This window comes from Pseudopodoces humilis, chromosome 5, assembly GCF_049639895.1.
Source record: "Pseudopodoces humilis isolate 2021_Gansu_Grassland_sample_001 chromosome 5, ASM4963989v1, whole genome shotgun sequence".
In the NCBI taxonomy this organism is placed as follows: domain Eukaryota; kingdom Metazoa; phylum Chordata; class Aves; order Passeriformes; family Paridae; genus Pseudopodoces; species Pseudopodoces humilis.
The window spans coordinates 24,323,352-24,335,419 of record NC_142204.1 but is presented as its reverse complement, the minus strand read 5'-3'; the positions used below and the strand labels follow the sequence as shown (position 1 = coordinate 24,335,419).

Below are 12,068 nucleotides of genomic sequence, written 5' to 3'. Positions count from 1 at the left end.
AAGTAATTCACTTCCTCTGAATTCATAGGCTTTTACTTTGAGACATGAAGGAAGAACTTGGAGGAGAGTGGGAAAGTTGGATACATTTAACATGAGCATTTTAATTGCATTATTTGATAAAGGAAGTCTTCTGCATAAGCACAAAACTCCTGCCAACATTGAAAGAAATCTAAAAGCACTTTAAATCAGGCATAAAATTTTAGCTTCCTCCTGCAACATTTTACAGCAAAGGAACAACTGAGAAACCAAGTTGAATACTGCCTGTGCAGTAATCCTTAATTGATGGATAAAACCAGTTGAAATCAGTCACAAACAACAAGTTCAGTGCTTGTTGATATTGTCAGAGTACTAAAGTTGTGAATGGAAAAAGCCTAGTAATTGTTAATAGCAAATTAGCTACCACAAAATGTAATTAAAAATTAAAATCATAATCCAAATGATAGTGAAGGGTGTAGGGTTCCAAGCAGAAACACTGGTTTTCTTTTCCTCTTGATGCAAAGGAGAGGTAGCGGAAGATGGAACCAGAATGACCCAGTGCTTCCTGCCTCCCACTAGCAGCTCCAGCAAACACGACTAGGGAGAATACCATGAGGGTCTTGCTTAGATTCACAGTTCTGATGAGATCAGTCCTACAAAATTCCCTCAGTTGTACCTCACTGGTAAGCCTTTGCCACCTCATAGTGGTATTCAAAGGTTGGACTCAATGACCTTGGAGGTCTCTTCCAACTTTAATGATTCTATGATTCCCTTTTTTTTTTTTTATCAAAGGAAGACAAGAGACCCTGAAAAGCCAGAAAGCAGACAGCCACCCTAAGCTATTCTAAAAAATGCAAGGATACTTCCCTGTATGATACTCACTAGCAAATAATTTGGATAAAATAGACCAGATATTATTATCAAATAAGACTTCCACATCTGCCAAAATGAAATTAATTTTTAAACCCATATGCTCATTTGAAAAACTGGCTTCTGCACAGGTTGCTTCCCCTCTGTATAGCACTAACATTAGGCAATTATTGGAATCAAGGGCACGCTATTGACAGGTGCCAGCTGTCTTTACCATGTTGAAGACATTTTAAAGAAAGTGTATGTGAAATTGAGAACATGAGCATAACTTGACAACCACAATATTAAAAAAAACCCTTAGATTACTAATTAAATAAAAATGCATACATTAACAACAGTGGAAGAAGTAAACACTAAAGTGAGAACTGAGTCCGTCAGTAACCTTCCTTAAGCTGAATTCCCAATGAGTTGCCACCGAGTTTGCCACTCCTTTCAAGAGTGGCAAATGGCAAGCATGAAAGCTGACTTTACAACTGTGTCACCAGGTTGTCAGGAGTCAAGCAAGAACATCATTCTTCATGATGATTAACTGCAGGGCTTAAATTTTCTGATCATACCTTACACAGAGTTACTTAGTTTGAATGCCATGAATACTTGAAGTGACTTGCTCTACATAAAGCACAGTATTATGTTTTCTTTTTCAAAACCAGATGCAATCTCCTTTTATCTTCAAGTGTTGACCAGGATATCTCAAAATACTATACAGTCCAGGATGCCAGAAAATATGAGATAGTTATAGAACCAAACCAGCTCACAAGCATACAGCATAACACATCATTTGTTTTCCACTCCAGGATAAAATCTTCATATAAAACTTTCTAGTTTATTTTTCAGGTTGGCAGCACAAAAAAAAAGTAATTCTTGCAGTACTCAAATCTTTATATCCTGATATTCATGGTATCTCCACAACAGATGATTTTGGTCTCTTTCAGAACACTTCACTGAAGTATACATCATGTCTCCTGCCTGAAAAAGTTGGGAGTGGGTAGGGAGGGATGGGGACGAAAGGAAAAAACCTGAACTACATTACTGAATATCTAAAATAGGCATTTTGTAGAAAAATGTATCTTTATGAAAATGGGTCACTAGATCATGTAAACATTTGTAAATTAAGGGGATTATTTTAATGATACTAGACAACACAGTGAAATATATTTTGCCTAAATTTTTCTAGGACAAACCTTCAACTGTTATAGATACAAAACTCTCCTGAGACAAGGAAATAGAGGATAATAATTTACGGATTGAAGAAACACTGAAAAACAGACTTCAGTGAGCAATCCTGTACATCACAGAATGGAAAGAAGGGCCAGATGTAGTCATTACTTTTTTGCTTAATATATACTGATCCTAGATAGTCCAATATTAGTAACATTAAACACCAGATGCACCATTCCTGATCTCCCACATTCTCTAAATGACAATTGTTTCACAGCAATACTTCATACACATTTAGGAACTCAAAGTCAGTATAAAGAATTTAGTTTTAAATTTAAGCTCATTCAGTTTTTGGAGCAGAGATACAATCTTCACCATTACATCCAAAATTAAGCATGCCAAAGAAAAACATACCCTTCTTTGGAGGAAAAGACAGTTACTTCAATTTACTTCCTCACAAGCAAAAAAAATGAAAGCTGTGTATCCATAAATATATGCACAGGTGCCTGTTTGTATGCACATAAATGTGTGCTCACACACACACACACACAAAGATCCTCTCTGTGCAGTAAAAAGAAAGCACCAATAACTATGCTAAAATCAGTAATTAATTGCACTATGATGGCTCCTCTCTCATGTCTATTCCCCACTGAAACTTGCAATCACGTCCTTGTCTAAAGATGCATTCAATAGCCCAGATTGCTGCAAGTACATCCACTGATATGTTCTCGTTTTTCAGCTCCTAATCTGGAGCAAACCTTCCTTCAAAGCTATTTAAAATTAATAAAACTCCTAAAGTACAGGCAGCACAATTGCCAAGTCCTTTCTCTAATAATTACTTACCTCCTAACTTGGTGCTTACAGCTAAAAGAATGTTTTTTCTTAGACCCTAAAACAATTAAAACATCTCTCCAAAGATCTACCTAGGAAACAAATTTTATCTTTAGTCTTCTAGTTTTTAATTTCTCAGTCTGTCTCTTACACAATGCTACAAAAGCAAGGTAACAATAATTCAGATTTTTGTGAAACGTAGGGAGCACGTTTTAAACACAGATCAGTTGCAATGTTGACACTAACTCATCAAGTAGTCAGGACCATAAACTGTATTTATAAACCTACAGAAGAGTAGTCTAAGACTATGTCATTATGAAAACCGAAGTAATTCCTGCCTTGACATTTGCATCTTCAGGAAGTAGGCAAAAAGCAGGACACAGCATTGTATTCAACAGAACACTTCACACGCTCCTGTCCCAACGAGGTATGCTGAGACTCACATGTGCCTTTAAAAGCAACACACAATCCAGGCTCACAACACAGCAAGTACAAGGAAACAAGAAGCAGCACACCTTCAATATAGGTCAGTCAGTAATCCAGACACAAACACCTGCACCCAAGGGCCCACATGTCCAGTTCCTTAAGTTAGCACAGAGGGTGAGTAGGACAGAAAGCCCTTCCAGTTTTCACAAATGAAATACAATCAGGGTTAGTATCTTCTTACCAGTTTTCTCTTTCCTTCCTGAAAGTGCATGAAAACACATGCTCCAATCCTTAGTGGATGGCAAAACCCCCTGTCTTTCTAAAGGTTTTTCAAAGCTTAATTTTCTAACTATCTCTATGACAATAAATAAGTATCTGCATGAAGGTATTTATTAAAAATACCACCACCAGTCAACATTCACTCTGTGTACCCCCCCCCCATTTCAGCCAAGCAAGTTTTTGTTCTTCTAAAACACAGTGGCATTTACCTCACTGACCTTGGGACTGCCTTCCTCCAGTATTTCTCCCTCATCAGTTTGCATGGGAACAGGATCTGTGCAAAGCTCTGCAGAAATGCAAAATACTGCCTAAAAGATAAACAACAAAGATATATTTTAAAAACAATGATTTTTCTGCCTTTAACAATGTTATGTGAGATTGCAGTGCACATAAACAATTCTAGGCTATGACCTTTTTTGCTGCCATTCTGCACATATTTGCTGAAATTATGTTTTACATGAACAAGAACTGTTATTCAGGTTAGGACAAAACTACTCAATTAAAAGAAAAAGAAAAATCCCACTTGAAAGGAATATACTTTTTTTAACTTTAAAGTAATTGCTGAATATTTAATGTAGTCACAGATTTTACTCATTAAAGCCACAGTCAGCAAAGAACAACCACACAGACCAGAGTTGAGAGTTCTTTCTTACTAGGAAATAGCTTTTGTGCAAATATAAGATTTAAAGACTTATAGCAACCTAAACATTACTAATTTGAAAAATTGTTAAGTCTTCCAGTGATCTCACAGTACTTCTGAAGTCTTACTTTCAGGATTTTTTCCTTGACTTCATTTTAAAAATAAATACATCCTAGAATCTAAATGGTTCAAGGAATAGATAAAGTAATTCACCTTCAGGCTGGCATTTCCAGTTTAACCCAGGTCAACAGATCCCAGTGTTTCCAATATTCAACACTACTAGGTAACCCACTAAGTTTGTTTGACAGTATCAGTGCAGTTCCAACTGAACAAAATCTACACTCCAAACTTCAAATTGTCAAGTAACTTATGGAAGGATGCAACACAATCAGGGAGACTTTGGTGTTTAAGATTAGAATGTCTCCTACTCCAGAGGACGAGGCTTCTTTCAGGGGTAATGGATCAAATTAATTAATTGAAGAGATCAAATTCACCAGCATAAATTCAGCAGGAATCTCTCACACTGAAAATGCCAGACATAAGTCATGACCAGATCTCTAACATTCCAGGTGTATGGAAAGTAAGGGCTCACACTGAGTACACTGAGTTAAGAATTCTCTTAAAGTGTAGAGGTTGCTGGCCTTTAACAGTTGTCCCTCTTGAGATTATGTAACTCTTCAACTGCACCAGCATTTAACATGCATTTCAAGTTTCTCTCCTCCACCTCAGCTAAAGAACTGCTGGCTGTCACCTTCACAGCAATAATTCCAAGCCTGGAAACTGACAAGAGAAAGCTTCTAAATGATGCACCTCCTTCACTTCATTGTTAAATCCTGTTCAGAGTGTAAGGCTATCTGCACTCCAACCTCCTCTGTTACGTTGCACATAGGTAAAACAACATCTGTCATGGTTGACTCAAGGAGTGAAGAATATGTTCTACAAAAATTAAGGGCCTGAAGCTACAAAATGATACATACAATTTAATAATACTTACAACCAACAAACTGTTACATTCAGTAATATCATACATTCTAGTGCAAGGTACAAGAGTTGTAAAGGCTTAGAGCATAGTAATTTCCTTTTCTGGGGAAAGAAGGAACGAGGAGAAAAGCAAACTCTTACCCAAATCCTCACTTAAATATTCTGCCTTCAGCACACAATCAAAAATCAGAGGTGTTATGTGCTAAGCATGACATCTATGCCAAGATCCTCCTGCCTATAACAAACGTTTCTTGCTTTTTGTTCTGCACCACAGCGGAGGAGGCCAGGCGGGGCAGTCCCTGTCCATGGTACTTCTTCGCCATGCTCGATTTCTGAAACCCACTCCAGAACTTCCAGAGCTGGAAGTTTTGGAGCATGATTTTGCAGTATCAGAGTCAAGTAATTAGGAAACTCCTCAGATTTTTGTTAGACAGACAGTCTGATGTCTAAAAGCCAAAACGGCTTTTTCAAGAAGGATTCCTGTGGCACTTACCTGGCCACAAAGTCAGAGAAATAAGCAAGAATGAAGCTGAGCTACAAAATTTTGTAGCATTAAAAGAAGCTTATATATAAAACAAGACCAGAAAGGTCAGACCAAGAGCACTGCAAGGGGAAGTCACTTTTCATTCTGAGTGCTGGAAGAACTCAAACATAAGCCTCTGAAAACCTGATGTGTTTTATCTTCCAAGATCCCTCACTACCAGAGGAACTGGCAGTATTTGACAGCAGTTTTTATATACTACTCCTGGAAGAAGACAAAAAAACTACCAACTAGTGCATCTCAAAGGAGGAAAGAAAAGGTCAGTAGAACCAGGAAATAAAAAATGCAAAGGCCACAAGAACAAAAAAAAGCAAGCTCTTCCACAGACAACAGATTAAATACACTGGAACTATCCAGAACTCAGAGATTAGAGTAGGAAATTGAATTAATAAACTTTTTTACTTCTCCACTATATTTTCTTTTTTGTAATTTCTATTTTCTCTCCTAATTTATCCTAGAATTAATGTTTTCTTTGCTTTAACGTTTAAAAAAACCCATATAATATAATGTCATACAGTACTTAGAGTGAACTCACATACATGGGATGGTAACAAGGTAGAAGTTCTGAAAGGCTCAGTTATTTGTAAAACTTCAAAGGGAAAAAGAAAAGTCACCAACAAAATTTTTTAGCTGGTGCAGGAAGACAGACTACAAGAAGTGTTGCAAGAGGAAGTTTTGCTGAACATTATCCTTTTGTTGTTTGGTTTGGGTTTATTTTATACTTGATTAGGTTGATACTTCTGGGTTCTTTCAGGAGACAAAACATCCTGCAATAAACTGTGAGCCCAATTCAATAATTTTGATGTTCTTTTTCATACATGAATCATTGATTCCCTTAGCCACTGGCACAAGAATGCTGCATTGCAAGCTTATTTATTGCCAAAAGGAGATACTTCAAGATTCCTGAATCCATGGGACACTACCTCTGTGGCAGACTTTTATAGCAATCATTTACAACCGAGGGTGACTTCTCAGTCAACAGAGACTGCTTATTGCCAGCACATGAAGAAACAACATAATTATTCCATGTTACTGACATCACCTCTTCAGCTCACCAGCTTCTGGCCAGAGCACTGAAGGTGACACACAGGGTCATTAACCTTATACATGGAGGATGGAAGGGAAGTAAGAATTTGTACTAGCATCCTACAGAATCAGGAAAATTACTAAAGCCTAAAGGCATTTGTTTATTTATATTCAGTACTTAATGTGATATGTCAGGTTCCCAGGTGATAAAAAGGAAGTTTATAGACAGTCCATTTAGATTTTCAGATCCAGCACCTATCGAAGTAACTCCTGGAAAAGGTCAAAAGTAAGATAATCCTCTTCTTCTACCCTTGCATATATCCACCCAAACTACCTGAAATGTTACTGTAATCCTCCAATATTTATTTACCTGATATCCTTAGAAAAATCATCTAACTTCAACTGGAGTAAGGCAACACCAAGGAAGGCCTGACAAATAGCAATGCACTGGTATGCCCACATCCAACGTAGCAAATGCACACCTGAACTTAGGAACAACTTTTAAGTCTTCAAAATGTAATACAGTGATGAGAATCTATTCTCAAAGGTAAAAACATTCATTAATATGAACCAGATGGATTTCTTATGAACTTAAATGCCTACTGCAATACTGTCCTGCCATTAAACAGTATTGTTTTGGGACAATCCAGTTTGATATTTAGTCCTATTTTTGCTCCATCTCTTTCTGCAGCAAAGATGTACTCAATTTGTTTACTGGGACCAGCACGACAGATGCAGCTACCAGAGACTCAGCATAAGCAGAACAGCGCAGTGTCCTTACGGACACCATCTCTGCACTACAGCATTCTAACACACTCTAGCAGGCAAAACCTGAACAAAATTTCCATGTATTTATAAATCCCTGAAAACCAATACCAGTGAATGAGGTACTTTCTCTAGACCTGATTTTCCCTCCACACAGAAAGGTGGGAAGCATAATAAAAAAAACAAGGTCCTCAATAGCAAAAGAGAGCTGGAATTCCAATGATTTTAAATTTGGTTTCATCAAACAGGCACCAATGGGACTAAGCACCTTGTCTAATTCAAGGGCTTGGACTGAAGAGAAAATCTGTTCTTCATTTGATAATGAAGAAAAAACTTACTTCAAGCTTCTAAAGGGTGCAGCTGTGAGAGAAGCACTTATTAATCTACAACCAATTGTGATTTCTGTGAATTCCCAAGTCTAAGTTGGGTACGGCCCACTAGAAACCCCTGAAGGACAGTAAGGCCTCACAAACTGTCACCATTACAGATATTAAGCAGAAATTGAAGGTAGGTCCCAAACTCTCTCACAAAGCTAAACAGGCACATGATTGCTCTTCCAAGATGGTGATCCTATATACATGCCATACTTCAAACAAGAGCATTTAGAACAAGGCACTACTTTACTAAATTGTGTCTTACATGAGACTGCACTTATTTGACACAATTGTATCGACACATGATCGCTGTCACCAGCCTCTAGGTACAGACAAAATGTTCATTTTTAACACATGATCCAGCCATATTGTATTTAACTGCTAAAGCATTGTATTACATTGGGTCTGTTAAGAATGTACAAAAGCAGCATAAATTTTAATGTAGAGAAGAACAGAGTATTTTTTGTCATTTTAAATGCAAGTTGCTCTGAAAACAAGAAGCATTCAGAAGATAAAAAAAACCTGACTATAACTTTATTGCTTATAGGAAATAATCACTTACAAATTCCAGTGACTTAAAAAATCTTAACATAAATTAACTAATTTTCAAAGAAAATGATGCATCATACATATCAACTTTAGCTTACAGAAACAAATCACATCAGGCAGTAACAAACTTCACACCAAACCCACAGGAAATAACACACTAGAAAGCACATTAAAACAGATATACATCCTACAGTATCTTAAGAACCAGCATAGGCTATTGTTCTTCTCATCTCCAATTTTCAAGATCACAATACTGAGCTTTGTTTGATTTTTACCTTTGACAGTTTCCAAGGGCTGCCAAAGCCCTCAAGGATCCGTCCTGGCTACATTCAGTGCAAAAACAAAACCCTAAAAGGAGACAAAAAAAAATAAAATTAAAATGTCAACCAACTGTGGTCATTAGTAAATTAAAAACAAACATAAAAACAAAAGTCAACTGTCTCCAAAGCTCAGCAAACCTAGGTGCACAGAAGTGAAAGGAATGGCTGCCATCAGGAAAATATTTTCTTAAAATTCTCCCCATAATCTCCCATCCAAATCTGGAAAAACAGTAAACACTGGTAGCATGTGTGAGGGAATCTCCTACTGACTATGAGATACAACAGAACAGTAGGAGGCTCTAGAAACATAATTTCTATTCACAACTGGAAAAAACATGGGGTGAAACTGGTTTCTTCTACAAGAACTGAGAGAACACACACACAAGTGTGTTTCCTTGCAGTCAAGGGAAGTGATTATGTAATCCTACAGTAACTCCTGAATATTAAATATTATGTATAAAAATGAATCCTACACCTACCAATTGTCAGGTATTTAATACTGTTTTGAAAGAGTAACATAGCAGCACTGCACTGGCTAACAATCAAGCCCATTTAAAATCATACATAATCTGTCTTAACCACAGCTAGTATTAAACACTTCAGTTTTGGTTTTGCAGAACATAACCAACTTCCAGGAATTAAAAGAAGTCCAGAATCATCAGCTTACCACTACACATCCAAGTTAACATCACTAAAATCTAAATTATTCCAGCTGCCATTATTCAGGTTTGTTGTAAGGGATACGAATGTGGTATTTTTCTAAATTCACTGCATCGTTTTTTTGGCTACTACTCCTCAATGTACAGAATTATTTAGGAACAAAGCGTTCCTGTCATTGGACTAACTGCCATAAACTGAGTATTTTTTTCCCTCATCTTCTAGCATTAACTAAGAGTTTTCTGGGCATGATTTCCATTCAAACAATTTCTGACTAGAAAATACATTTGGTGATAAAAGGGAGTCTTACCTGCCACTGTGGTTTACCCGTCCCCTGGCTTAGTGAGTTAATGTTTTACAGAGGCAAACTTTAATTCTGAACCTGGTTCTGACTTATGCTGTGGGATGATTCTGATAAAGCAACCAAGAGCACACTCTACTCAAAAGGCCTCAAGCTGTCTTAAAACATCATCTTACAAAAATCAGCTGCTGATGTAAATAAGCAAAAACATCACATACTCAATTAGGATATTGGCTTCAAGTCATTCACAACTTCAAAACAACACAGAAATATTTCATGGTTTTTCATCTACAGCACAGCAGCAATGCAACAGTCATGTTTTAACTATAAAAATTGCCCAGGACAACACAGGTCTCACTGTGATGGTAATTCTCCACTTAATTTTCCAAAGCTGATGATGGAAGCAATTTGGAACCAGTAATTTGGTAGGAGATACTACAGGTGCTTGAGAAGAGGATTTGCAACATCTTTATTTCACATGGTTTAGAACAATCTCTTTGCATTACTTAGGTGGAAGGAAATCCAGGAAGGATTAGTACTTCAAGGAAAAATGAGCTAAAGATACCACTCTAAACAAAGCAGCTGGGAGGAATGGGAAAAGGTAGAAATCCTCAAGCTCTCACAGAAAAAAAATCCAGAGGAATATTCAGGAACAGCAGTCACATGTGCCACAAAATCACAGTGGTGTTCTACAGCAAAACATGACATGAGAAAGGGTGTCCATTATGTTTAATTAAGCGTTGGCTGCACAACTTCATATTTTGTTCTGTATTAAATTCTTTGCACTGATATTTTCGGTAACATGGAAAATATTTCAGTTTTTCATGTAGATATCACACAAGTACTTTAAAAAAGATAAACAGCTGTAACTTGGAATAGAAATCATATACATTAGGCTGTACCGCTCTCCTAAAGTAACATGAGAACAGAAGGACCATAAAGAAGTTACAGAATGTCACCCTTTTTGATTCATTGTTAAGGGAGACATGTGAAACATGCAAAAAGATACTTCTCAAATACTCCTAAATCAGACTTTCATTTTAGAAAACCCTGACTCTAGCCTTTGAGTCTAAAGACAGTCTTGAAAAGTAAGGACAGAATACTTCATCATCACCTTCCCAGTCTTCCAAACCATTTACATAATCAATATTTCAGGTGCTAAATGTTTCTCCTCCCAGTAAAGGAAAAGTAAACAGAAAAGCTTATTTTAAAAAATGTTTAGCTTGCACCTTTTTGCCACTTTCTACCGTACAAAGCAGCATACACCCCACTTCTTTTCTGCTCATACCGATTTTGCTAAAGAATCCCTTAAAGGTTACAGTGAACATAAAAGATATTTGTCCTCACCTTGCTACAGCAGCCTATTTTAAGTTACATACTCCACACATCACTTCTCAGCTCTAATCAAGATTACATCCCAACTATAATCAGCCACAGGCTGCCAAGTGGTTAAATTTTCCAAAGGCCTTTATGCTTTGTTCCACTCTGTCTTTTCACTGTGACTGAAACATACATACACACATTTATGCGCATATACAAATATATGTGTGTAGATAAAACGTGTATGTAACAAAACACCCTCCAAATTATTTCAACTTTTCCTTCAAGACCTCGAACACTCTACACCACAATGTTTATGGAAACTATCTAACTGAGGCTGCTGGGAGTAGTGTATCTTAACTGACTGTCAGCATCTTCTTGACAGTCGGCACCACAGGAAGAGTTGTGGTGATACCTGGAGCAGCAAGGAATTAATAGATAATGAGTTGAGAATACCACATGCTTTTTACACGCCACATCAAAGTTTAACCCACTCAAGAGATTTGTTCTGCAAAGTTGGAAACAAACAATCATTAAAAAAAAAAAAAACCAAAAACACCCAAAACCCCATTCTTTTCAATTGTTCATCTCTGGTTCTATTAGGTCTTGCAAATTATTGGTTTTCAGGCACAGAAAAGGGCTACTTTACACTGCTAATGCTGCTACTACTTGTTAACAGTAGCAATGCTTGGAATCCAAATGGCACAAAAGCAGTCATTACCATAAGTATCACAACTATCATGGCATTTAATGGTGCCCCAGTGGCAAAAACGGCCCGCAATCAACATGCTCAAAATGCCAGCAATCCACGTATACCAGCATTCCAAAGGATTCAGCACTGCTGGAGCTTCACTAGTGCAACCAAACCTTTATTTCAGGGCATTTGCGAAGTGACAAAATCTTCAAAATACAGAGTATCAAGATTTTCTAAGGAAAAGTGGAGCGTGGAGACACCACTGGTCTACTAGACCAGAGACACAAAGCATTTTTCTTCATCTTAAGCAAAACGTTGTGATGAGTGAGAAACCTGCTTCTCAACAGCTCAACTTTAAAC

At 37.2% G+C, this 12,068-nt stretch overlaps 1 protein-coding gene across 14 annotated transcripts in view; it reads right to left on the bottom strand.

Moving 5' to 3' along the window:
• Nucleotides 1-12,068, bottom strand: part of TNRC6B (trinucleotide repeat containing adaptor 6B) — a 122,994-nt gene that overhangs the window by 101,693 nt on the left and 9,233 nt on the right. For 11 of the 14 annotated variants that reach the window (XR_015772483.1, XM_088054994.1, XM_088054991.1 and 8 more), the window contains exons 2-3: nucleotides 8,692-8,764; nucleotides 3,750-3,848 (exon numbers count right to left, since the gene is read on the bottom strand). The exons of 1 other annotated variant lie outside the window; for it this stretch is intronic. Coding sequence is in view for 12 of the 13 variants with exons in the window: in XM_088054994.1 (XP_087911120.1) it covers nucleotides 3,750-3,803 (54 nt within the window). In the remaining variant the exon portion in view is untranslated. The remainder of the gene's footprint in view (nucleotides 1-3,749; nucleotides 3,849-8,691; nucleotides 8,765-12,068) is intronic. 2 more of the 14 variants (XM_088054995.1, XM_088054997.1) reach the window with 1 other exon arrangement.